General features: G+C 39.8%; 1 protein-coding gene across 2 annotated transcripts; it reads right to left on the bottom strand.

Annotated features, from left to right (window-relative positions):
- Nucleotides 1-52: 52 nt before the first annotated feature.
- On the bottom strand, nucleotides 53-26,913 carry baiap2l1b (BAR/IMD domain containing adaptor protein 2 like 1b). Of its 2 annotated transcripts, none has more exons than XM_085271068.1 (14): nucleotides 26,532-26,913; nucleotides 24,466-24,541; nucleotides 24,139-24,225; nucleotides 18,271-18,332; nucleotides 16,844-16,915; nucleotides 15,862-15,996; nucleotides 11,614-11,766; nucleotides 11,247-11,402; nucleotides 10,189-10,315; nucleotides 8,994-9,210; nucleotides 6,666-6,728; nucleotides 5,594-5,813; nucleotides 920-966; nucleotides 53-833 (listed from the first exon to the last, which is right to left on the bottom strand). In XM_085271068.1, exons 1-14 carry the CDS (start codon nucleotides 26,580-26,582, stop codon nucleotides 761-763), a joined length of 1,539 nt encoding a protein of 512 aa, XP_085127194.1. In that variant the 5' UTR covers nucleotides 26,583-26,913; the 3' UTR covers nucleotides 53-760. The 2 variants fall into 2 exon arrangements, with proteins under 2 accessions (XP_085127194.1, XP_085127195.1); XM_085271069.1 differs by having other exon boundaries at nucleotides 10,201-10,315; nucleotides 26,532-26,912.

Raw genomic sequence — 26,913 nt, forward strand, 5'->3', positions numbered from 1 at the left:
TTAAAGTCACTTTTTTTCAGATCAACAAACAACAAACTGAAGAAATAGATCTTTATTTCCATACAGCAATTTCTGTTAAAGGGTGTAAATGGGTCAGGGGGAAAAGTGCACACACTGATGGTTTTATGTGTAGTCAATGAAGCACTGACATCACAGATAATGTACGATGAGGTGATTGTAACATCTTGTATGGACAGTTTGAAGAATGCAACATTTCACAGTAAGTATGAATGTGTTGTTAAGGCAGAAGTGCGGTCTCCACGCTCCCGTAGTTAAGCTAGATGGCTAAGGACAAAGCATCTTTTGTGCAAATGTATATACACAAGAGTAGTCACTGTACCACATCGTATCAATATTAAGCATAAACAATCATCTGGACCCGAGGTTGAAATGCAGAGGTCCTGTACAGTACTTTCTTCCACCGTCCTATGGCAACAAATGATCTCTTAACAGTCATTTCTGTCAATGAACAAGCAACAACATAATTCCACTACTCTCTTTGACCGTTTTTATTCATTCATATCTTATGTGCAGGTCAGAATGTGGCAAGTATTTAACACCACAGAAGGGCAAAAATAGACATAGAAAATATATATGTTTCATAAATATATGTGGATCTGTTCAGTAAACAAAATGGTCCCAAAGTACTTCCATATCAGAGTTTATTTTCATCCAGATCAGAAGCTGCTGGACAGTAAGATGACACAGGAAGTTTGACAAGGGTTTGTGGGAGTTGAGTGTGGGTGGAAATGTGGACAGATCAGATGACTGGCGCGGAGCGGTCGTTGGTGACAGTTGGACGGAGCCTGACTGTGGCGAAAGGGTTCCCGCCCCTGTGAAAAATGCAGCAGATGATGATGAGTTTACGTCCGAGTGACAGAAAAGCAAATCATCTCGCTCATGTTCTTATGCGACTTACGCGAGGAAAGCTGGCGGGGGTCTTGCGGTGCCATTAGGCTGACTCGCCTGTGGAGGAGAAACAGACATGTATACTGTCACATGCGAATCACGAGCCCAACCAAACACAAAACCGTGACACATTTGCACTTTTAATGCCTCGGCGATTTATCGCCACGTTTGTATTTTACACTCGTTTGATTTCTAGGGGAATTTAACACATTTTCCACAGCTGAAGGATTGAACACACTGTACTGAAAACAATTTAATGCCTCATGTCACAAGACGGTGTATGGAACCTGGATCTGCTGGAAATTCAAGTCTGTAGCACAATGAACCGTGCTAAGTTTTCTTATGACAAGCCATGGTGAATGCAAGTGTCTTAACAGGTGCTCTGTGCCTGGAAGGGTTCACCCATAAACTCCTTTAACAGATTTATAGCTGAATCATTACTCGGATCTAATAAAAATTTGGATCCTTATTAGATACTAACATTTTTCGTAACATCACAAAACTCTTGGTTGCACATTTGTGACTTTGCATGAAAACAAACAACAAAAAAGTCATGATGATCACATTGGCAGTATAGAGAAAATGTACCTGAACCCCAGCTGCACAAATATTGTAAACACAAATGTTTATATGTTTTTAATAAGTTAAATGTGGTGACACATTTACTTACACTGCAGTTTGGAAAAAACAAAACGAAACCAAAACCTTTAAACAAAACTCCATGTTGGGTGAACAATTATGGGAATAACTACCTATTTTGTTGGCCCTGGAAGTGCCCTCTAAAATATACACAACAAAAATAATATATTTTCCATAGCCCCGAAAAGTGATAGGTTGTTTTAATAAATAAGATCATGTTACACAATTTACTGCTCACTATAAAGTAAAGGTAGCAGTAGTAATTGAGTTATTGTTTTACACAATAGTGGTTTTATAAACTGTAGCTTGCTTTTGTTCGTCTTCCTGGTAACATCCACTGTCCCGGATTTAACGTGCCTTCTGGCCTTCAATCTGCAGTACTCAACAGACTCCGCAAGAGGTCAGTAGTGGACCGATTGAGCGACATTGCTGACCAGGGCGCTTCAGTCTTGACACTACCCATCTCATTTCCACAGAGGCCCAGCAGTTTCATAACTTGGTTACCTGGACTTCAAAAAGCCTTTATTTAAAAGAAAAGTAATAATTTATCCTCTAAATAAGATTCTGTGGAACTTCCCTTAAACCAGGTCCTGGATTAAGGTTTAATATATCCAGCACTAACACAGAGTCACAATATGCTAGCAGACAACACAGAGTTCAGTCAGCTATGAGTATCGACTTCCCTGATACTCTTACAGTTCAACTTTCTCTGTAGATCTCAATCTTTCAGATCATATTCTCGCTTTTTCTGCATCTACACTCTATTCATTACTATTAGTTGTCATCTTATCTCTCCCACACCCAAACAAACCAGTGAGGGTGCTTTTTTTAAACTGATAATGACAGAACATTCCAGAAATCCCACCTCCCCCTACATCTCTTGTCTTTTTCTCTCACCTCTCCTTGTCTAGACCAACCAACATCATTTAAAAACAGGTTTTGCTGATACAGACTCCAACCAGTTTGTTGACATCAAGCAAAAGAAAGAATGTGGAAATACAATCAGGCTTTAAGCCATGGTGCTATGTAAAAAAAAAAAAAAAAAAAAAAAGAATTATGAACTAGCAGAGAGAAAAAAAATAACCCAAGAAAAACATCTAGTTTATACCAACAGTGCCAAGAAATTTATTCAGAGGTAATTACCTGAGATAACCACACAGACTGATGCAGTATGCATCATTATGGCAATAATATTCATGAATGTTCCAGCCCCAAGTTGCTAACTAACTTTACACGCATGCATAAACATGTGCGCACACCAACACACAACCTCAGCCGCCCACTTTTTCGCCGAGTATTATAATCTGCTGTAGCTGTAGAGAACTTTTTCCCATACGCGTGTCTATTCTGGGATCCTGCATATGTCTGTGTTTTAAAAAGTTATGGCAAGGGTTCGTGAGTCACTAGGAAGGAATAAACTTCCCTGGAAGTGAACCCTGTTTATCCTGGAACTGGTGGGAGACATGTAAAGCAGGAAGGAAAGGCACGAGGATGAAAAGATAAAGAGACAGATATGTGAGTGAAAGAATGAAGGAATTGACAATGAGGGATAGTGGATATCAGGTTCACCCAGAGTGGAATTCCACCATAATGCAGAGCCAGGATGTAGACTGATACAACTGACAATGGACACACACTAACATTTGGTCCCACTAGTGTAAGTCAGCCTGAGGCCCTGACCAAAGTGACTGGTTAATAATAAATGCAGGCAAGGAGGAGAAGAGTATCTCCATTTGCCACCTGACCTTTAAGTGGGTCAAACATCAACCTAACAGAATAGCCACGGCGACTGTGTTTATTTTGTTTGTGTTTTGTTTGCTTGCCTCATCTTCCATGTCCAGTGGTGGTCAGAAGTTACACACTCATCATGCGCATTAATGTCATGAACATTTTAGGCTTTTAATGATTTCTTTCAGCTGCTGGAACTGGTGGAATAGTTGTACAACATATTTGACAACTTTAAAAACAAGAGTTGGGTGAAAAAAAGCTGGGGTTTATTTTGGATCATCTCTAATCAACAGGCTCAAATCTATACATACACATTGGAGCATTACAAGAATTTGTTTGACAGCACTCATTAGATTGACCAATACTTGGAACAATGGGAAAAGCTAAGGACATCAAAACTGACTGAGAGGGTGCCGACCACGAAAGAAGCCTCTGCTCCAAAATCAAAAGCTTCAGGCTTGACTACCCACATGGACAAGCCAAATACTTCTGCAAAATGTTTTTATGATCAAAATTGAGCTATGTGGCCACAATAACAAATCTAAGATATCTGCACTTTGTGCTTCCAGAAAGACCTTCCCAGTGGTTAAGGTCAGATAACTTATGGATGATGCATAAATGATGGGTCTTTGCCAGGAAATCAGTCTAAATAAATGCTACAAAGAAGAGTGGAAAAATATCTAATATCAGAATTATACAACCAAACACTTTTGATGGTCATTTTTAGAAAATCAAAAACACAAAACAAAGAAACCCAAGAAATGTGTTCACAGGTTTGAACTTAAGTCACTGCAGTTCTATTCTGAAGGGACGACGCAATAAGAAATCTTGTGAAATTGGTCACACAAGTAAAGTCAAGACGTTTAGGACCTTTGAAAACAAGCTACAGTTAAGGTTAAAGTAAACATGACTGTGTGTGAATATTCAATACATGTTGAGCAGATATTTTTCTGTGTATGTGCAGGTTTGAGTTCTATGTTTTGCATTGTAAACAAACGTGAATGTGCAGGAAAAGAAATATGTGCAAAGTCCATATCCAACTGTGGCTGACCAATATGAAAGGTTAAGTGCACAATTTATCTTGACAAGCAATGTCAGAGAGGTGTAGTAAAGATGGTTGTAGAGCATATACAGAGCTTGTGTAAGTCATTGTGCAGACGGGTCATGCGCATTTAACCCGTACATACCACAATGCATTTACATCCAACCAGCAGACGGGAACAAAAAGGCCTTCCTAGAACCAAACCACAATTTGCCTGCCATTTTGCATGGCATGCAAATGTAAGAACATTGGCAAGGTAAGAAATAAAAAACTCTCAGAGATGGATGAAATAATATTAATATTTTAAAAAACATTGTCTGCATACAAAAGCTTCTGGCAAAGAATGGCATGTGTGCACCATCACCCTAGATGATAAAACCTAATTTTCAATTCAATGTGAATGCCTCTTACTAGAGCAGCCTCACCCAGAGACCCATCATCACCACCCTGGAGATTATCCTAACAATAACAATCATTACAGCTGTGTTCTGCTCACCCACAAAAAACAGTGAAGGTGAGTCGTGGGACTAAAACTTTGGACACAAAGTCAGTTTTTAGACTCAGTATTTACTTTATTTTCTCAGAACACCAAGGTGCATATTCAAAATGCATTTCAGGTTGTGGATATTTTTAGCATCTATTACTACTTATCCTGTTTAGACTTATGCTGTGAGAGGATGTGCATCAGAACCTACATTTGCAGTAACTAAATAAACTTTATACATGTGTCTCTCAACCCGGAAATAGGAAAGTCTAATTTTTTTAATTTTATTTTGCTGGCACACATACGTTGTCTTAAAAATAAGACTAAATATTACGAAAATAATCCCATACTTTACACTTTTTGAAAAGCTCAAAAGTGTAAAACTGTCCTCGAGTCCTAACAATTACATTTTTTTTCCCTTCATTGTCTACATCAGTCGACACTCGCACTATATTAAAGTGTGGTCAGGTTTCCAGGACACACATGAAAAGCTCATCTGACACCACCTACATACACACGCACTGTCACTGGCAGTAAAAACAGTTGAGGGTACAGCAGCCTTTATGCAGCAGGTATAAGGTGAGATGTAGCCTCATAGTGCCAGTCATATCACAACATGATGACAGTATGCTGGCAGAAAAAAGCTGGTCAAACTCTTCGCAGACCTGATCTAAGATCAAATCAGTTGCTTTTTTAAGTCACGCCTTAAGTCTACCAGACTCTGTGTTTCTCTTTTTAAAACACCAACATGTCAGACAAAGAAGAGCGCACAAACCAAATCGCCAACTGACCGTGCTGTGATCAGACGAGGAGGCTACAGAGGGCGTGGGGGAGTGATGGTGATTGCTATTTGTGGTGATGGTGCCGGCAGACGAGGTGTTGTGGTTTGTGCTGCGTTGCGGAATGTTGCTGTAATCTGCTGGGGGGAGAACCATGGTTGCCTCGTCTGTTTCTGTGTCCTGGTGGTGGAGGTTAACCACACTTCTGCTGCGGTACGGGGCGGCGGGCTCACTGGAGAGGAAGAGGAGGGCAGTATAAGAGATGGTAAAAGAAAGATGGTCAAAGAAATGAAGTAGCTACATAATAAAACTCATCACAAGTGAGTCTCCAGGCATATGTGAGTATTGCATTTTAATTTTTAGTGGCTGCATCATGGGTTAGGGTTACCAGCTTAAATGTTGACGTTAAGCGATACAGATTGAATGTGGCTAATTGAAATTCCTAATATGGACAAAAGAAGAGGGATGCAGATGTCTGTGTGTTCTGTCCCCAGGTTCTGGTTATAGTTTAAATTTTCACTTTCCGGGAGTGGTGGTAGTAGTTGGCTGGCAGCCTCTCTGTGGGAGGTGCCGCACATTAAGATCTAATAAATTAATCCAACAGGGATTAGTCTCTTTGAAGAAAAAGCCTGGAGTCGACTCTGAACCTTTTCTCTCTCTCTTTCATCAGCAGCAAAATCTATTCATCAGCAAACAGCATCCTGTTTCCTGATATTTTGCTGGGCTCGCGTGAAAAGTATCATTTTTGATTCATTAAATAAAAGAAAGGAAAGAAAAAGGGCTCCACATGAATCATTTGATCACAAATTACTTAAATTTTATCAGAGGCTTTGAAACATTTATTACGTCAGGAACAACACAAGCGTCATTTAAATAAATAAATGAATAAATAACAGAAATAAAAATGAAGACAGAATGCTTAACAGCAGGACTCAAAGGTTAAGGAATGGGAAAATCCTCACAGAACTGTAAAGATTATCATGTCAAGAGGGCCAACTAGAGGAAATACTTCCAACAATAGAGCTGGCTGCAATATGACACCTGCAGGTCTGTGTGTGTTAGCTGGAATGTGGCTTCTCCTTACCTGTTGTTATTCACGAGTGTCTCAGTGAGAGCACGGCAGTAAGATGAAGGGAACCAGCCCCTCCTAAAAGAAAGAAACACAGCAGGCAACTTAGAGAGGATTGCATCAGCGGTCGTTATCAGCTCAATTGAAGGACTCTCCAAGTGATCGGTGAAGAGCCTGCATGCACTGCCCTCTCCTGAGCGGCTCTCTCCATCTCTTATCGAGAAGATACAGAAACCAGATAAAGGAGCAGGATCCGTTGCAGTTGCCTTTACTGTTGTATACACAGTCTGAATGTATGCCTAAGGCGACTATGCCAGCAAACAGGTTGAATCTGTCACTTGTTATTTGCAAAGAGGGAGAGCATTAAAGGTTGCAACTTCAATCACAGTTTTGGTTTATTTTGAACGAGTTCATCTTTGACAATAAAGATTTCAGGCTGGAACAGGTTATTTTCCATCAAAGGAAACCGATGACGCAAATGAAGAAAAGATCTTGTGGACAAAGTCTTCTATTGAACCCGTCGAGGTGGAACATAGAGTTTGTGCGGAAAGAATTTGATTTTCACTGATTTAATAAAATGAGTCACGACTGAGCCAGAATTTCAGAGACCTGTGAGGTTTCAGTGGCAACAGTTCGAGCCCCCTCACACACACACACAGATGTCTAAATGAAACCTGACTCCAAAGAATATAATGAAAGACTAAAAAATTTATTATTGCAAAATTAATTTCTAGACGCTATGCTAAAAATTTCTTACCTTAATAATAAAAAATTGATTACTTTAGTTCTGAAACACATTTGAAAAAAAAAGCTTGTCCCTATCCCAAGTTCAGACCAAGGACTCCTCGTCATTGTACTATTATGCAGAAAGATTGCTCCTAATCAGTATTTGATCAATCTGCCCCTCCCTCTGTGTGGATGGATGTTAATATTTGCACTAACTTGAAGAATAGGTATTTCCTCAGTGTACTTGCAATAGGAAAAAAAAAAAAAAAAGTAAAGAGTCAGGACCTACTGGAAAATGAATTTCACCCAGTCACACTGAATAACTGCTTTTGTTTATTTAAGGAAAAGTTTCCACAGAGAACCCGTGCTTGTTTCAACCATAACTGTTAACGCTAGCAACTGAGACTACTTGATTTCAGTCAAGGACAGTTTACAAGTACCGATTGTCAAGAGTGTACACTACTAGCTGTTCCTGGAAAAGAAAGCTCAACTCTAATGATTGTGACTGGATAATTTATTTAGGAATCATGCCAATAAAATGCACACACAGAAGTCAAATGTCATTATTTGACAAATGTTGCTCTATTATCCGTAGATTTTTCACTCCCTGGAATTTAATTTCTCAGTCCTGCTGGAATTCAATCTCTCAGTCCATCAATAGAGTCCATATCTGAAACAGTCCTGGTGAGTTGCTGGGATACAGTATCAAAGCAGATATGAGACAAAGGCAGAAGCCCAGCGAGAGAACCAAAAGAATCAAAGCCGAACCTCCTGTGGAACATGAAGCCCATCTTGTCTGACGCTGTGCTCTGATAAACATGACGATATACACTTTTTAAGCCTTTAGGCGCTTCAGCTTGCCCCACCTGCAGCAGCGAGGCATCAAGACCAAAGTTTTACTTTGTGTTAGCCTCATTTTTGAAAGCTACTCAGAAATGATTCTTTTATGCCCTTGATCAATCTTTCTGGGTATATTTGTAATGTAATTTCCCTTGAAAGCAATAAAGATCAAACCGGATGAATGATTAAAATTCAAAAACACATTTTCAAGGGCTTCAGATCAAATACTTGTCTAAAAAGTCACGAACGAGAGATCTGGGGAGAGTGGACTTGGTTGGTGCCTATCTGTGTGGGGGAGCAGGTGGCACTCTGAACTTCTCCCTCCACCTCACTCCAGTCTGCTATCGTACATCCCACCCTCAGGCCAGATTTTACTTTGATTTCCTTATCAGTGACTTCTCCAGCACAGGCATCACTTGACAAGCCTGGAGCTGTGTGTGCTCATACATGGTCAGCCTAGCAATCAGGCGAGGGACCATCTGGCCAGTTAAGACAGAATTCCACCTCCTATTAATCACCTGATTCATGGGAATATGGCATGAATTTTTGACAGAGGCAGTAGGAAGAAGGTGATGATGATACAGAGTTCTTGTTATGATTTAAAGACATTTAAAGCCAGCTGAATTACATCTCAATAATGACTGCATGTGTCACAGATCTAATCGGGCCCCTATGTACAGCACAGTGTGTGCACAAGCCTTCCCCCATTTCTGTGATTATAATTTTTCATATCACATATCTGGTCTGTATAAATTCATCACACGTAGTTAGACTCACTTTCCATTCTTCTCCATTTCACCATACATCCATCCGTCTCTCTCATCAGGGATGAGCAGGACAATGACGTCTCCCTCATCAAAGCTCAGCAGTGTGCTATTGTTGCCCGCAGTATGGGGAAAGATGGTGCGCACACGTGGTCTCTTCACCATATTGTTGAGCCCTGTGGCGACAGATACAGACCTGGCGAGATTGCTGTCCTCGCCGTTCCCGTGGTCTGGGAGAGAGGAAGGAAGTTTAAAAAAAAAGAAAAAAAAAAAGCAGAAAGCAGTGTTAACACAAGGCACGATTAAGAATATAAAGCCTTGCTAACGTGGTCACAGTAGCTGCTATGGTTACTGACCTTGCCTAATAGTACTCAACAAAAAGTGCAACTGAAACTAAAGAAACTAAAATTACAGCTGCTGGATTTAGACATAATCTAATGTACAAGATAAACTTAAAGCATGACCTGATAGATAAAAAAGTAACTGTGACAGAAAATGTCTCTAGCAGATTAGCTGTTGACATATTTTACTCTGAACAACAAATGTCAACCTCATGGTCATAATTCAGGAGAAGTAAGAGGGCTGGCAAAGTCAGTAGGATTGATTCTCTGGGAACCCGGCACATAAAGTCGTGATAAATTATCCATTGGCTGTTGAGGTATTTCAGTGTAGGGGCAACTGACCGAAACATCAATTCAATTCAATTTATATAGCGCCAAATCACAACAGCAGTCGCCTCAAGGCGCAGTAGATCGTACAATAAATACAGAGAAAAACCCAACAATCATATGACCCCCTATGAGCAAGCACTTTGGCGACAGTGGGAAGGAAAAACTCCCTTTTAACAGGAAGAAACCTCCAGCAGAACCAGGCTCAGGGAGGGGCGGCCATCTGCTGCGACCGGTTGGGGTGAGAGAAGGAAGACAGGATAAAAGACATGCTGTGGAAGAGAGACAGATTAATAACAGATGATTCAATGCAGAGAGGTCTATTAACACATTTATTTCATGCAGCTCATCATGGAATAACATTTTCTAGCGCAGAGAAGCAAATATCATCATTCCATGCAGCATAAAGGAGACACACATTTTAGGAACAAACAGATGGTTCTTGCATTACACCTGCAAAAACCATCTGTTTGAAAAGCACAAACGTGAGGACACAAAAGCACAGAGCAAAGTGCTAAATGAAAACAACTGTCAAAATACCTGCCGCAATACCTGTGCTGTTGCTTGAAGGAGGGGTTACAGCGGTGGGGTTGTTGTCCTGGTTGAACATATTAACCAAACGGCTGGGCTCAGCTTTCTTAGGTGGTGCCGGGGGAGTAGATATGTTCTGCCACAGTGCAATGAATGAAAACATTAGCGATATGGTGGCTGTATTTGTGAAACCAGTATGTTACTTATTTCCTTTAAAAAAAAAAAATAAATTAAATAAAAGATAAAAAAAAATAAAAAATGATTTTTTTGTCAAAACATGCAGGTAGTAGCAGCCTCAGTAACAGCTAAACAAATGACCAAGAATTACTACCCTAAGCAGTTAAAAATGTCGGGTCTAACAGACAAATGTTTATCATCCAACAACTCCGCCAAGGCAAAAGTCGAGGTCTGCGATCACTGCCATTATCATTATTATATGTTTTTTTAAGCAAGATTACATAAGTTGCCAAGGTGGAAAGGTGAAGTGTAGGCAGATGAAGAACCCATTAAACTCTGCGGCTGATCTGGATAATATTTTTTAAAATTGCAAAAACTGTCCTTGGAAGATACTCTGAGTATCCTTATGATTTAGTCTGAACATAGAAAGATAAATATGATTAAATATTCAGTGTCAGCACGGTAGCCTCAGTATATAAGGTACTTCTATAACCTTGACATCAAAACATCCTACACCCTGGGAGCCCCATCACCAAGCATGGCATATTCATTGCAGAGGCTACCTGCATATATGAGTTATCAATTTTTTGATGTTTGTTTTTTTTTCCCCTGTTACTTTTCCACATTTGACAGCAATGCTTTAAAAAAACAAAACAAAAAAAACCCCAACCTTGTACATAACAGGTTAAATCTTGTCAAGATTGGTAAGCAGACCTACAGAGAGACACTCGGAAATCGTCTCTCTGAGGTAAGTTTCCATTACGTAGTAATGATATTTTATCTAAACAGTACTAAAAAAAACAAACAAACAAAAAAAACATAGTACAGTATGAAAGACAGCAACACATGTAGCACAAGAACAAGTCTTAGGATTGTCACTTTGATCATACCACACTGTGTCGTGACGGGGACGGGGAGGGCAGTGGTGTGATGGGAACTGGCTTACGCAGCCCTTCAATCATTGACAAAACACTCTCGGGCATATTGGTGGCATCTTTGCACTGGTCCTGCCAGGTGCTCAGCTTTTCCGACAGTATGTCTCTGGCCTATCCAGCAGTCGTGGAAATAAGAAAAGATATTAAAAGAAAACATGAGTAATCAGTAGAAGGAGTGCAACATTTCTATCACTATGGCAACGTGATACATTGAGACTCTAGAGATTGTGGGTTTCGGAATAAATTCTTCTGGCTGAACCAGCAATATAATATGACTAGAGTTTGATTGCTTCCAACATAATAAGAGCAGGACTTTGTCTACCTTGTCATGGAAGGAAGCGAACTGATAGGATAATATGCAGTGTTTGTCCACAAGGAAGCAGAAGCGCCTCTTCTCCTCCAGCAGAGCCTCCTTACAGCCATCGGCGACGAACAACTGCATGTCCATCTGTCGGCTTGCCAACGTTTCTAGACACTGCAAACATGCATGCAAGTGGACATTAAAAACCATAGACAACATTCAAATTGTTTTGTGTACAAATGCACATCTAGGCAAACATAACTGAAAAGATGATAAGCTTTGAACAGATCAGATTCAGCAGGTCTGAACTGTGTTGTGCCTTCCAAACAACCACCTTGAATAAATCAAAGTCTTATCTCGCTATGCACATGGTTTACAGCCATTTAGACACAGTCATTGTTGAGACACAAAGAAAAAACCCAACAAGGGCAAAATGTATAAAAAGACCAGGGTTCCTTTGCCATTATTCTAATCTGTGTTGTGCAGAGGACAAGTATTATTAGTTTAGATCTTATTTTATTGACAGCCTGTGCTGTATTTGATGTTTAGTGAAAGGGCAGAACAGTAGGGAGGGCTGCATTATCTACACTGACAGTCTGGGATCATAAAAAGGTCAGAAAGCTACTGAAAGGATTTGATGTGTCCACGTATGTGGGATCCATGCAAATGAACCAGATATTCAGATATAAATATTCAGTTTCACTTTCACTACTCTAGTAAATGCTGATATCACTGAAATGTAATGAAGTGAACGGTGTTAGAACAACAATCTGAATGAAACAGCTTCTTTTAATATTGCCTTCATTTCCTGACTTCTTCATGCGCCTTAATTTATCTCTTTTTTTTTGGGGGGGGGGGGGGGGGGGGGGTCAAAATTTGTGGGAGCCATTTCTCATCCAACTGACTGGAAGTGTCACACCTCTAACGGCTGTTAATGCATTGCACACACCCTCTCTATTCAGCTCTTACAGCTCTGTCCTTGGTTGATAAATCCTCAAATGGCCGAAGGCTTTATTTACCACAAACCTGTGCCGGGTACAGTGCATTTGTAATCCATGTTATTCCCAAAAATATTCTGCACGTAGAAAAGTGGTCACTATTTGGTAACACTGTACCAGTAAGTTAAAATGCACAATAACATGACCTCATAATTAAAAACAACAATACTGCCTATTTAAAAAAAACAAAAAACAAAAAAATCCACACAAAAAGGCAAATGAATACAATTTCTTCTGGTTATCTAGACCATGAACGAATATGGGGCAATACCGTTTTGCCCTTTCTAAACAGAGTCGCCGGTCTTCCTGACCAAATGAAAATCTTCCTGTTTGTTTATGCTTTCGTGACAGGCACAAACGCATCTATTTAGATCTGTTAATTTCCTCCATCGATACCAGAAATCCTGATAACAGGCTTACCTTTGTGTCTGTATTTCAACAAACAATCATATGCAAATTTCAGAAGCAAATACTCACACCTACACAAATAAGTGCAGAAATAAAACTCTTACTAAAACTGTTCTTGTTACTGACCAGTTGTTCACTTATCATTTCTCTGTGCCTCCGTTTTGTTTCAATCAAACCCTGTGAGGGCACATTTTAATGCAGCCGCGTAAGTTTTTAATCTTTTAGTATCATAATGAAGGATATAATAAAACATAATGAAGCACAGCTAGAAAACTGTAATGGAGACCACACAAACACAAATGCATTAACTGACTTCTTTAGTACATTTTGGGGATTTCTGAAAAGCACCTGCATATATTTCTACAGTACAGACAGATTATTATACAAATCGGCAGTATTTTGTGAGCGCCATTTTCTGTTGCTTCTACATTGTGGTTTTTCTGACACGTGTTACCTGTGCATGTCAGAAAAACTGCAATGCACAGTCTTTTCTAGGTGAGAAAAATAGAGTGAGCAGTACAACCCACATGATCCACAACACTGTTTTCAACAAACTGATTAACACTGCAAAAAAAAAAAAAAAAAAAAAAAAAAAAAAAAAAGCAGAAACACTAAATTCAGTGGGATGAATTGAAGTATTAATAACTCCACTACAGCCCGTTTGCTAAATTGCTGTTTAAAAATACAAAAGGACTTAAGGGCAGCACAGAGAAGGAGAAAAACAGAGAGTGAATATAGGGAAAAAGTAAAAGGGGAGTGTAAAATGCAGTTTCGACACACACACCCTGTTAATCACTTTACATCTGTCAACACCATAGTCACCCTGTTGCTATGGACAAGCTATGTTTATCCGGAGAACTACAAGGTGAGGGAGGTGAGAGTATCGCAGAGGATCGCAACAGAGATAACCAAACAAAAAAAAGAAAAAAAAAAAAAATTAAGAGGCTTTGATACAAATCCCAATCTTTGCTATCCTTGTGTACAGAAAGTAAAATGTGCAGCAACTTTTTTTTGGGAGAGCCTTTTAATTAGGTGTCTGACAGCTGTGACAGCACTCCCAGTTCATTTATTTATTCATTTTTAATTTTATCTTCTCCGTCTTCTGTCAGATCCTTCCCTGCCTTTGAAGAATCTTTGGTGTCTGGTGAATCATCTGCTTCTGTAAGCTCCTGTCTGCATGCCAGCCCAACTTGGTGTCTGTTGGATCTCTAAATCGCATACCTGGCTTTAAATCAGATAAGTAGGCACAAGACTTGCGACTTGATGGGAAGGTGAGAGAGCAGTAAGGTGAAAAGGAAAGAGGAAATGGAGCACGGTAAAGTGAGAGACAAAGGAATGAGAAAACAAAAGAATGAATGAGGTGACAGAAGAATTTATAATAAGGGAGAAGAGGAAGCAAGCCTGAAATTTCTATAAAGCCACAGGGCACGTGGAGTTCATCATCAACCGTGTTCACACAGAAGCTTGGCTCTAAAACTAAAGCTGTAATTTCTTAGATAATTTAACTTGCTCTGACATTTCATGGTGAAAGCAAAAATCCAGGGCTGTAACTAACTTGTTTAAAATGTAATACAAATGTGAATCAATGTCCTTGGCAACTTCACTGAGCTTCGTGACTCTATCGAATGTGTTTTGACTAAAAGTCCGTAACCTAACCCCAAGGACATTTGGCTTACTATGATTTTTGACAGAAAAACATCAAATACAGTTCCTAAAAGAGACTACAGTACGATTCAAGCTCATATATCTTGTAAAAATAAATAAATAAAATGCACAACTTCTTGTGCTTCTCTCTCTCTCCTTTATAATAAAGAAAATAATTTTGGGCAATGACAAGTCAAGTGTAGGCAGAGGTAGAAGCTAAAGCCGAAAATAAAATCAAGTATTTATGTTAGTGCACTCCTCTAAAGTGTGAAACTCCTTTTAAGGTCTCTTTCTCTTTCTTCCTTTAACTATGCAGTTTATCAGCCTTCAGTAAAGTAGACCTTGTTGACAAAACACACAAATCTTTAAATATGCAAAAGACACACACACACACGCACACACATGCACGCGCACACGCACACACGCGCAGGCGAATAAGCTGCCTAGCAGGATCAGTGGTAGGCAGGTTATGCAAGACTAAGTTGGTATGCTCATAGGCCGAGGGAACTCTGAGGTTTAACTCATTTGCACTTTCCACTTAGCAGCGTCACTGCCAGGGTGTGGTTGCACCATGTAATAACAGAGTTAACCTGTTATAATGACTTCATATTCCACAGTGATTAATCGAGATCAATGACGTAAAGCACCTGAGGTAACTGTGACACACAGATCACGGATAAGTACCAACAGATAAATAGTCATAATTTAAAAAGACAATAAAAGCACACTTTTAAACATTTTGGCCCTTGTAAAACATTAAATACATAACAAGACAAAAAAGTGCAATAAAGTCTCCACTTCTCAAAGAGTGGCCTGGTTAACTTTAGCGTTTCCTAATCAAATGTCACTTCTATAGCCTGAAGAGTTAGTGCTTGCTTGCTTTCTTGTTTGTGCACGTGTTTGGCAACTTTTATAATTTGACATGCGGGTAGAACAAGATGGTGTAAGGGGACCTTGTGCGGGTGTATTCTTGAAGAAAATAAAAGAAGCCAAAAACCCCAAACAAACAAGGAGCTTCTGCACAACTGCACAGACCAGATGCTTCACATATTGCCAGTAACTTTTGCTACTCTGGCTGCAAGTTTCAGGTGTCAAGGTTTGTGAATGAGGCTCGTTATATGAACACGCCCACGTGTGTCAAAGAAAGCGCATGTGTGTACGATGTGTCATGTGTCTGTAGGAGTTGTTGTTTTTTTTTGTTTTTTTAAGTTCGTCTCACCTCGCTTTCCTTGTTCTCGTACTTGTTCGCATTCTTGCCTTGGCTCTTTCTCCTCAGCTTCTTCAGGTCTGCCTGGGACTTCTCCAGAGAATCTTGCTTCATCTTGTGCTCCATCTGGTATCTTTTAAATGTGGCCTAGATCAGAAGAATGATTCATGTAAATGCTGCAACACCAACCTGATGCGATTTGTCAGAACCATCTTGGGTAGCAGAAATAAGGAGAAACTGTGAACTTTAAGAATAACTGGATGAATCATTTGAAATTTAAAAATGGTGGTGAAAACTGCCAAAATATATCCACAGTCCAGTTTTCAGTATATGCTGGATATATTAAAAAAAAAAATCTTCCAGTACAAAGTCATGTTTCACACTATGCAGTAAACTACGCAAGCTGATTTGCAATGTAAACAGTTTCCTAAAACGTCTGTGATGATGTGTTAGGCTGGATCCATCTACTATATGGCACTAGTGCAAAGTGAACATCAGAGAGGAATAACTTTGTTTTATTATAAATAAAATGTAAAGTGTGCATACAGCTACCTCTGCACAGTCATGTAGATCCATTTACAGACTCAGAGTACCAAACATCACTCTGAAAGGGCACAGACTTGCTGTACTGCAGAAAATAGGCCCTTCTTTGTCCTGTGTTGTGCTGATAATAACCCTTTCAGTAGGACATATGCCCAATTCAAAGAGTCACAAAAAAATTCCTGCATTATTGCACAGAACGAGATTATAGTTCATCAAGTGCATAAAAAGGATTGCTTTTCATATTTTTCAACTCAACACGGTTTAAAAACCATCATCTACGTCCTCCTTACCTGCTGATCCTGTATTAAAAACCAATTCAAAGGCTTTTATTTTTGAGTCTCCCTCACTTCATGTAGTTGCTGAATAAAAATGTAAAATGTAGCACAAAAGCCAGTGATAACAAAAACAAACCCAAACTTAGTTGTGCGCGCACACAGAAAAAACTACTCACTGTCATGTATTTGACATCCATGTCAGTCTTTCTCTCCAGCTCAGCTATTATGTCTCTGTGGAACCTCTTAAACTTCAGGTGAAGAGGAGGAGGAAGGACAAGAGAGAAGAGAGGATAGGAAGACACACTGGTTATTATAAACTTGATGGGTGGATGGAGGGCTACAGTTTGTCAAGCTTTGCTGTCAGCAGAAAACAAGGAAAAATGCTGCAAGTCTCATGGAGAAAAATGGAGAATGATCATTTAAAGTGTATCGGTGTGGGGGCGAGAACCAAGTCCAAGGTTGCGGTTATGAATGAGTCAGATACAAAGCGTGGGAATGCCCACAGTCTTCTCTCAGATGCTCTCCAGCTCTCTCCCTCTCATTAGTGTGAGGGAGTCAAAGCGCTCCCCTTGTTGTGATGCAGTGTCTGCACCCACACGCAGCAGATCAATGATGTGGAAGACCCCATCACTGAAAACATAGATGACCACAGGGACTGTAGTATACATAACACAGTCATCAGACTGACTCTCTGACCTGAATTAATGCTGTGAGTCATAAACTCGCGTCCATTAACAACTGAGCCCACCCACTGATGCCGTTTGCAACAATGTCTCAGAAGAGTGCCTCCCAACTTTTCTGCGTCATGTTCATGTTTTCTGGTTTACTTTCAGGCACTAGCATCATTTATTTGCACAAAACTTGTGCAACATTCAATAAAAATAATGCGCCCAACATGTTGTGATCTTTTTAAAAGGTCTTAAACATCTAAATTTTAAGAATGCTTGTGTTGTAGTGAAATATGATACATAAAATTCTGCTAATTATTTTCACTTAAAATATCTGATATTTGCAAGTTCCAACAAAGCGATGGCGTCTTTTTCCATGCTACCTAAACACAAAGTGAACTGAAATTTTGCAACATTTACATAATAAACATTTACAACATGTTCTTCAAAACTGAACAAAAGATTAATAAAGTAGTCCGTGCAACCGTTTTGTGGTGTTAGTGTGCTAAGAGCGTACACAATGCTCATACTTAATTAATCAAACTGTAACTGCCCCAGCTGGTGCAGGACAGGACATGTTAGGACCTGCTTGTTCTCAGCAACGAGATAAAGCCCCAGCTGCTCCTACAACCCAAAGCCATTTGTTTTCCTTCTGTATCTAATGTTTCATGTTTTTCTTGCTCATGATGCTACTTCAGTTGTTGTAGGTGGGTAGGAAGATAAGGTGGTGTCTATCAACAGCAGCAGAAGGATGAAAAGAACCGTTTGCTGACAGCACACCACTAAATGCCGGTTAGTGAATTCCACCTCAGTCTGAGAAACAGGTTCAGAGAGTGAGACAAGCATGCGTTTGGGAGAGGCAATACAATTAAAAATCAATTCGATAACGTAAAACAAAACATGTATACATTTGCAAAAACATATTCAAGACTCACGTTTTCCTCCAGCTCAAGATGAACGTTCCTGTGGACCTCTGAGATTTCTGTCAGTACTACACCTGCCAGGTGCAAAAAAAGGAGGGGGAAAGATGTCACACAGGTTAATGTTATAAGATGGAAAGTTTTGTCTCGACTGTACAGAAAATCATTATCTAAAGATATTCCACTAAAGTGTAAAATGATAGCCATAATGCACAGCACAGACTATAGCCTATAAGCCTGACAGTATCTGCAATATTTCTTTAACCAAAAAAGTAACCAGCTACAGATGTGATGTAGGATTTCCTTCACTGGTATGAAAGCAAACTATATGGAGCCTGGACCAAACGGGACCACTTGCTGCTCAGGAAATCAAAAAGAACTCAGATGGCAGGCTGCCACAAATCATAACCTGTTTTTCCTAAAAACAATCAAATTAGGATTACAGAGCACAATGCAGAGCATAATAACTACATGCTTGTAGCGCCAAGCCAAAGTACAGCAGTTTCATTTTAAGTCCCCACATCCCAGAGATAAAAATTGTACTACCTCTTCTTCTATTAGACAAGTTTGAAATTTTTAGGTGTTATTCCTTACTTTTTTAAATTACTTTTAAAAGTAAATTGGTGGTTTCAAGTAACAAATAAGCAAAGTATTGGCAGCTCCACTGAAGACTGATTTCCCTTCAACTTCTTTGCATTCAAATAGTACTGCTTAGTACCCAAAGCCAAGCATTATGCAAAACTAATAGCAGTAACTCTACTAACAAGAAAGGCTACAAACGGTCTTGAGTCTGGTTTGCCATTTACACACAAGCACTGAGGTGTGATTTTTCTAGATATTATTGATTGTAGGTGCACGTGGTCTTTAACCTGCCAGCTCACTGAAACCGAGTCTGTGCCTATTTTGTGCCCACGAGACTGGTCTACCCAGGCAGGTCCCAGCTCGTCTAACTCAAATGGAGTATCTCACGCAGGCTTTTTTTCTGCTGTGCAAGATGTGAGAAAAAAGGACAACTGAAGATAATTTCTGCACTTCATTCTTATGACACTGTCAAGAGTTCACATGCAAAAGAAGGCTTTTGTAACATACTGCCTTCTGGATAATACTGCTCACAGACTGAAATCTGCATGGGTGTGTGTGTTTGGCTGGTGCAGTCCTTTGATAATCACCATTTTCAACACCTCTTAGATGATGGGTAGACACAGAATAACAATGTGTGTGTATAAATTTGTCTTGGGCCAATTAATAACTTGTGTTTACACAGATGGTCACTCTGGTTGTTTAGCCAGCATTCTTTGTCATCTTCTTTCTGCAATAACGTCAAAACAGATAAACTAATTTGTTTAGAAAATGAATCATCTGTGTGCAGTCTCATGAACACAACTTATTCGTAAGACATCTTTAGTTTACATCCAACAGCAATTTAAATTCAAGATAATGCTCAGCATATGTCGGGTATATTTTCTGCTTGTAGCATAGATGTGGGATACATCAGTGGATTTGCCAACACAAGATTACAAGACGTTCAACAAATGCACGCTGCATCTTCTCCCACACTGAGCATTTTCCCATGGGTGCTGATTCCCATGCAGCTGCAGCCAACAAATACAGCTGTACCGCACATATAAGTATTGATAATGATGTAACCAGCCATCAGTGGCTTCTGCTTCAGGATACAAACACCTCCAGTTTGTGTGTTACAAACAGACAAGCCAAATCATCATAGAATAAATACTTTACTCATCAAGTCCTCATCTAGATTTGTTATTTGTTTGGTTTACAGAGCAGTAGACCCATACTGAAGCACATGGATAAATAGGAAAAACAGCCTGCACACCAAGGTTTGAAAAATAAAAAATTGCTGTCGTCTTTCAACTGTGTTCTGATGTGCACAAATGCACTGCGCAAATCCTTGACAGCCTTTCAATATGCCTGCAGACACTCTGACCTGTACATTCATCAGTATGTAAACACTGCCCTTCCCTGCTCCATCTTTCCACACCTTGCCTGCTCCACCTTGCCTCACAGTGAGACTGGCTGCTGCAGTTCAAACAGCTCGGCAGATAAAGACTCCGCTCATCCCAGTAAATCTGCCCTTTGACAGAGCAGAATAAAAGAGGCTGAGGGGTAGTGCAGGCAGGGTAAGGGTGGGAGAAAAATATGGTGAGGAGATAAATAGTGAGGCAGAAAAAAGGTACTACAATAAGTATAAGAGAAGAAATGACAATGTAGTAGTGCTGGATATGGCAATACACAGTAAAAGAAAGAAAAAGAGTTTAGAAAGGCTATGTTAGATTTAAAATAAAACAGGGCCCAAGACTGGCCCAACCTTAAATTCCCCTCATTTTACAGTAAGAATAATCTTAAAAATGTCAACAGGTGTGGTATTGAGTCAAACACCAGACAGACTGGTTTATATGTAAGGCGTATAAGTCGAGTCATAAACATACCTCAAAAACAAAATTCAGAAAATGATGTCACGTAAATGTTTCATATTAATAACTGCATAAAGATTGCATCAGTTTCTTTCCAGCAGTTCTCACTCATTTGTTTATTGTTGCACAGACCACACAAAACGTTGCTCGGCAACAGGTGCACTCTTTTGAGCAAGGTGTGAGGGCAATAGTGTATCATTATGAGGATAATGGCACATTGCTTTTAGAGTTATTACCCAACCAGAACCACAGAGATAAACCCAGCCAACTCAACCACCATCGATTTAAATAAATCCCCTTTCGTCTCTGATGAGATACAATTGTTTTATGTCCCACATGACAGTGAACAGTGTCTTTCGTAATTGCATATGTTGAGACAGATAGGCAATGTCTGTGTTTGTAGAAAGGCTCTGAAGACGGAGCACTTTATTGCATTTTCCCAGAAGCCTGCAAAAAAAAAAAAAAAAAAAAAAAAAAAGGAAGACCCACAGTTCTTCCACCGTTTTTGACTGTGGACAAAATAATCCTGGCATCTATGAGAGCCACCTGACAGCATGCAAACATGCTTGGATTATGTAAAGTGGGCCTGGTGCCATTTGAACACTAGTCACTGTGTGTCTGTGTCCACGAAACATCTATAAATACCCTTTTTGCTGCAAAAGGACAAGATAGGATGAGATTAAATTCTTTGGGGACAATGAAATGCAGCACAGTCAAGATATCTTACAGGCTGTTTGCTGTTCCAATTTTTAGGCAGCAGTTTTGTGGTTCTTTTCACTGTTCCCTGTGCATTTCTGTTTCTAGCATCAAGACTAGAAGTACAACGAGAAGATGTAAAGAGCAAATTCTAAGCACGTTCTAATCCTATTGCATCCAAACAACCTGGTCTGTACATGTTAATTCCTGCTCTTTGTTTGACCAAACGTCAGAAACCTGAGCGTTCGAATGAGAAAAAAGAAAAAAAAGAGGTTGACATTTGAACTCTGGCAGAAGTGGAGGGAGAGATAAAGGAAAGGGGCGAGAGAACGAGGTGCACCGGTGCTCTAATGCCTCGCGAGAGTATCTGGTTTCTGGTTATCTGTCACTGGAGCTCATGTTTCTTACAGAGCAGCTTCACTACAAGCATGAGCAGCCTCGTGATGAAGATGTGTAGACTTTAACGCCACATTTCTTGTAGAAGATGTCTCCACAATTATTACAACTTAAAACAATGTCTTAGGAACCTGACAGCAACTCACGACACAAATTGAAGATCCTGACTATTTATAGAGGCGTGCAGCACAGACTCCAAGTACAATGCATTTGGGTCTTCAAGCCTGGTTCATTAAACTAGATGAACACCCACCGCTCTACATAATCCAGCATAATGACTCAGAATAAACTGATCCGTCGTGAGATCACACAATGCCACACAGGAGGAAATTAGTGGGTATGTTACTTTGAATTAAAGGGAGGATTGTTTTTTTTTTAATGAATCGTTTAATCACCCGTCTATAGGCCCGAAACATCAAAATCAGAAATAAAATGGGTAATTTGAGAACATTAAAACTATTGATTTGAGTATTTAATCTTGAAAACTGAGTTTATTACAACAGTTTTTGACTGATTAATTGGCCAATCATAGCTGGGATCCTACCAACTGATTATGGTTGCAAGAAAATGCATGTGTACAATGTGGCGAGATCACAGATGGTCTTAAATTGCAGTATACACATGCTCAGTCTGTACACAGTATAATCTATCGTATGTTGACAGGCTCATCGTTATAGATGAACCAACCAAAATGTTTTATATCAATATTGTATTTTTGCAATTCTAAACCAGCCTTAAGGATGCAAACTTCAGAAGGACCTGTTGTCACAATATTTTATGGTAAAAATGTGCCACTGTGAATTCAAGGAGGCTATTGAGGATTCAAAGGCTTACTTTTCTAGCCACTTGCCAAGTGTGCACAGGGTGTTTCTTTTTTTGGGTGGAGTATCACTTTAACTGTGCCAGGAAACTGACACCAGGTGTGCTGCTAAATTTAATTAGCAGTTTTGCTACTAATCAGCAGGGGAGATGAGAGGCGTACAGTGGTTAAATCAAAGTGTGACACTAGTGACAATGACTTAGGATGCCAGACTTCTTTGGACTACAAATTAGCTCAGGGGAACTGAAGCCTGGGGAGTTAGAGAAGAACGAACATAGGACGATGAACAAACAGTGTATTCCCAAGTCTATCACACTCAAATACATAAAAAAAAAAAATCACAAGAACGGTGCTGGAATTAATCAGTGGGTAACTTCTGATGTGTTCGAGCTAGAGCACTGCCTGGGTTTAGTTTTTTAGTGATAAAGAGAGGTTCAAACATTACCCTGCTCTCTTTCATCATGAAACAAACCAGGGAATAGCTGTTGTTCTGTTCATTTATTTTTTTCTAAATTAATTTTAGTTATATTGCACAAAGTGTCTTGTGGATATCTTTTGCAAACCTCTGATTTCTTATGAGGCTTTGCAGGTGTAGAGTCAAGGCTGTGCTTCATCGTCTTATGAGATGGGGCTGAGAAGGATTTAGACCAGCGACTGAGGGGCATACATATTAACTTCCTTTAGCTTGCGATTACTGGGTCATCTCATTGACTTGTGAATAATGATCCATTTCTCACACTGATGTCAGATGCACTTTAGAACTGGCAAATCCTGCTGAATTGAAAATATGCTCCCGATCAGCAAGGTCAGGAAAATTTAATTTAAGACTTAAATTCACTTTGTTAAAACTTCAAACCTAATATTTCTAAAATGGCAACTGCCACTGAATGAATTCAGCTCCTGTGTTCCTCACAATTATCCCATGTTTACACACATATTTAGAATGAAGCCAGTGATAAACATCTGATCATTTCGTGAATAAATCTACAGACATAACAAATGCAATGGAGTGAAGCTTGTGAGCTACTTTAGGAAGTCAACTCGAGATGCACTGCATTATTCACGTGTAACATGCCTCACTCTCCTCCCGTCATATACCCAACACACCCTCTCAATTCAGCTTTGTCTTGTTAAGCTGAAGAATTTCCCATCTTTTCCCCAGACCTACAACACTTCCTGCTCTTTCACCCAAACCTGCATCTACCCTGTATACTCAGAGAGGCCACTTTCCTATTGCTCCCACAAATCTGTGTGCAACACATACCAAATGACATTGACTGTTGCAGAAAAAAAAAATCATTCAACTGAGGTTTTCCATCAACTTTAATTAAACAACAATCTGCTCTGGCTGAGGATCAGTAAATCATCCTTAAACTATTATTAGAAATGAAAAGACTGCCTTGGGAATAAAATACAACTGAATAAATTAGAAAGAAGAAAGTTTTTTGAGAAAAAGGGAGCTGCCTCCACAGTCTGCAGATTTCCCCCAGTTTATCCCAGTGGAGAATCACAGGACAGATCAACTTGGAAACTTACCTAATTCTCTGGAGACAGGAGAAACTGCAGCATTCTCCCCAATCTTAGTCAGTGCATCAAAATACAACTTTCCTGCCAGGGTCATTGCTGGGAAAATGATAAAATTGTCATTAATTTTTGTCACAGTAGCCCCTAATACCCTCTGAACACCACAGAGTAACAAATAGCCACATTATTATCCAACCTGTCCGATCCTTCCTCCAAAATGGCTAACTTGTCCTTCCAGTTAGCCATTTTTCATTTCTTAGCCAACTCTAACTTAATATATAAACTCTGAATCTTTTTTTAATGTAATAGCAAAAACAAAGGGGGAAAAAAAAAGCTCACCTGCTACGGATTTCTCATAGTTCTTGCCCAGGTTGACCAGGTTCCTCAGTCCTGGGTTGAACTGTTCCATTACGGTCTAAAGGGGTTGAGAGAGAAAAAGGATTCAATGTGACTGTCAAACTGACAGAGTGACATTAGATGTAAATAACGAGGCAAAGAATGAATGAATGCAGTCACACTAGAGCCTGACGACAGTTTAAAGGAATCTATAACCATGTCCTTCAGGCACACATTCGCATGCATACAGATAATGTCTACAAATTATGTCACAGAGGCCAAAAATTGCTTCTGTGGAAACTTAAGACAGGAAGCACAAAAACAACAAAGAAATAATAAATACGAATAAGAATGCACAATCGATTAAACAACGTGGGCATGAAAAGACACAGGCTAATCTGATATAAGTGGGGTCTCTAGTGATCGCCATCCTTTAATCAACATCGTGGAGTGGAACTAATTATGTCTTGGAAAAAGATTTACTAATTTTCTGAGCTCCATTTTACAGATGTCAAGTCCAACCCTCTGATTAGTACAGAACAGGACAGGTCTTGGCTAACATGCACACACACGCAAAACCTCCTTAGGACACCCATGGCAAACAATGTTTCATGAGTCTTGCATTGTTCAGCCACTTGTACGTCAGACATTTGTCAGCAGCATACTGACATAATGTGTAAGTAACAGCTCCCTGCTGATACAGGCATTCATAAGAAATGACTCAGTAACCTTTCCTTTAATTTTCAGCATCTAATAATGCTGTAAGAGAAGAACTTGTTCTTCCATTGCTGAAAATCACACTGCATTTTAAAAGTCCATGAAACATGTAAACAGCCAAATCGTGTTCATTTTCAACAAAAAACAAACACAACTTGCCACTAAGTATTTAAACAGACTATTTTGGGAGCCTGTCTTGCTTATTATCAATGAGCCTGAGGTGATGGCTGCCAAGGAGCTTGCTGTATAATCTTACCACACAAAACACACAGCCAGTTAAATTATTAAACCTGGAGTCTTTTTCCTGCATTTCACCACGCCAATGAGCTGTGGGGGTAGACCCTGGAGGAGGCCGGTGGATAAGAACTGTTTAAAAAGGATAAATGCGTGAGAGAAAGCTTCTTGCCTTCTTTTCCTCCTCCTGCTTTGAACACAGTCACCTTTACTCTGCCACCTGTGGCATGCACACTGCAGAGGACCATTAAGTCAGAAAGCCTGGTGGGATTTGGTGAGTCCCACTCACGTTCAGTTAAACGTTTCATTTTCATTGGTTAGGCTTCTCTTTGAAACCCAATTAAATCATAGACTCAACAAAAAAAAAAAACCCCAGCTGATTACTTATTAAAATTGCTTTAAAGGGAGCAGTTTCCCCACAATCCAAGATAAGGAGGAGTGGTAAATACCAATTCACTTGAAAAGCTCCCGCTTCAGTAAATAAATTAAAGTTAATTAGGCTACTGGTTGGCACGGAACTACAGAACAGCCCAAATGATGCTGATCAACCACGGCAGCAATTTAATGGGAAAAGAGGGAAAAGGAAATGCCACTCCCAGGGTGGGGCTATTCTCTCAAAACCAGTGATTCAACTCACTAATAGGCAGTTACAAGCTCTCGGGAAGCTTCTAAACTAAAATAAAAAGTGCTGACAAAAATGCAGTGAACTCATTAACAGTGCAGGCTGAGATGCTGAGTAAACCAAGAACACACTTAAAGCTCAGGGATCCTGAAAGAGCAAGACCCCAGGGTAGGATAATCAAGTGTGATAATAGTCTTTTTTCTGCTGTAACACTGTCACTTACTTGTGATAGTGCCCATAAGCTAAACATATATCACCGTATATATTCTGCTGTGTTTTCAAAAAGAAGGTAAACTGCTTAAAGGCGAATGTCCACACGACAAGTAAACTTTACTGCTAAAAAAAAAAAAAAAAACCTCACGAGGACCATGAATAACACCTGTTAGACAACAGGTTGGTAAAAGTCAACCTGTAAACTTGAACCCGAGTTTAAGGAGGCACTTCTTCCCTCTCGCACCTGTTGGGTTTCCCACCTTCATAGGAAAGCAGCGCTTACCTTGTATGTACTTTCAGCGAGCTTGTTCACCTCCTCCGCGTTCCTCGACATGTTTAATGTAGTTCCCTCGCGACGGCCGACAAAGAAAATATTATATTTTTAATTATGAATTGACTTATTTGTACACCGATGCCAAACACCCCCTGCCCAAAAAACAGGTCCAAGTGGGAGCGGTGACCAAACCTACGCAGACATAAAATTCCTCATAGCCAGCAGGAGACGTAGGGACGCACGCACAGCAACAAAAAAGGGAAAAGTAACTCCTGTGGTGGAGACTCGAGCTATCTGTTGCTGCTGCCACTCTTCGTGTGAGCACACACTCAGGGGGTGAAAATAAGCTGAGCTGTCAAACTTATTGTAGGTGGTTAGTTCAAAAAAGGGG

This window comes from Mchenga conophoros, linkage group LG4 (genome assembly GCF_057382185.1).
Source record: "Mchenga conophoros isolate Kocher_MC1m ecotype Shallow Benthic linkage group LG4, M_conophoros_male_GT1.1, whole genome shotgun sequence".
Taxonomy (NCBI): domain Eukaryota; kingdom Metazoa; phylum Chordata; class Actinopteri; order Cichliformes; family Cichlidae; genus Mchenga; species Mchenga conophoros.

What these genes read in the sequence shown, in the direction of transcription:
- baiap2l1b (XM_085271068.1), bottom strand. Translation starts at nt 26,582, where the DNA reads ATGTCGAGGAACGCGGAGGAGGTGAACAAGCTCGCTGAAAGTACATAC. An exon ending in ATCTTGAGCTGGAGGAAAAC is followed by an intron (nt 16,916 to 18,270) that starts GTGAGTCTTGAA and finishes CTTCACCTGAAG; the next exon opens with TTTAAGAGGTTCCACAGAGA. An exon ending in CCTCGTCTGATCACAGCACG is followed by an intron (nt 967 to 5,593) that starts GTCAGTTGGCGA and finishes TCTCCTCCACAG; the next exon opens with GCGAGTCAGCCTAATGGCAC.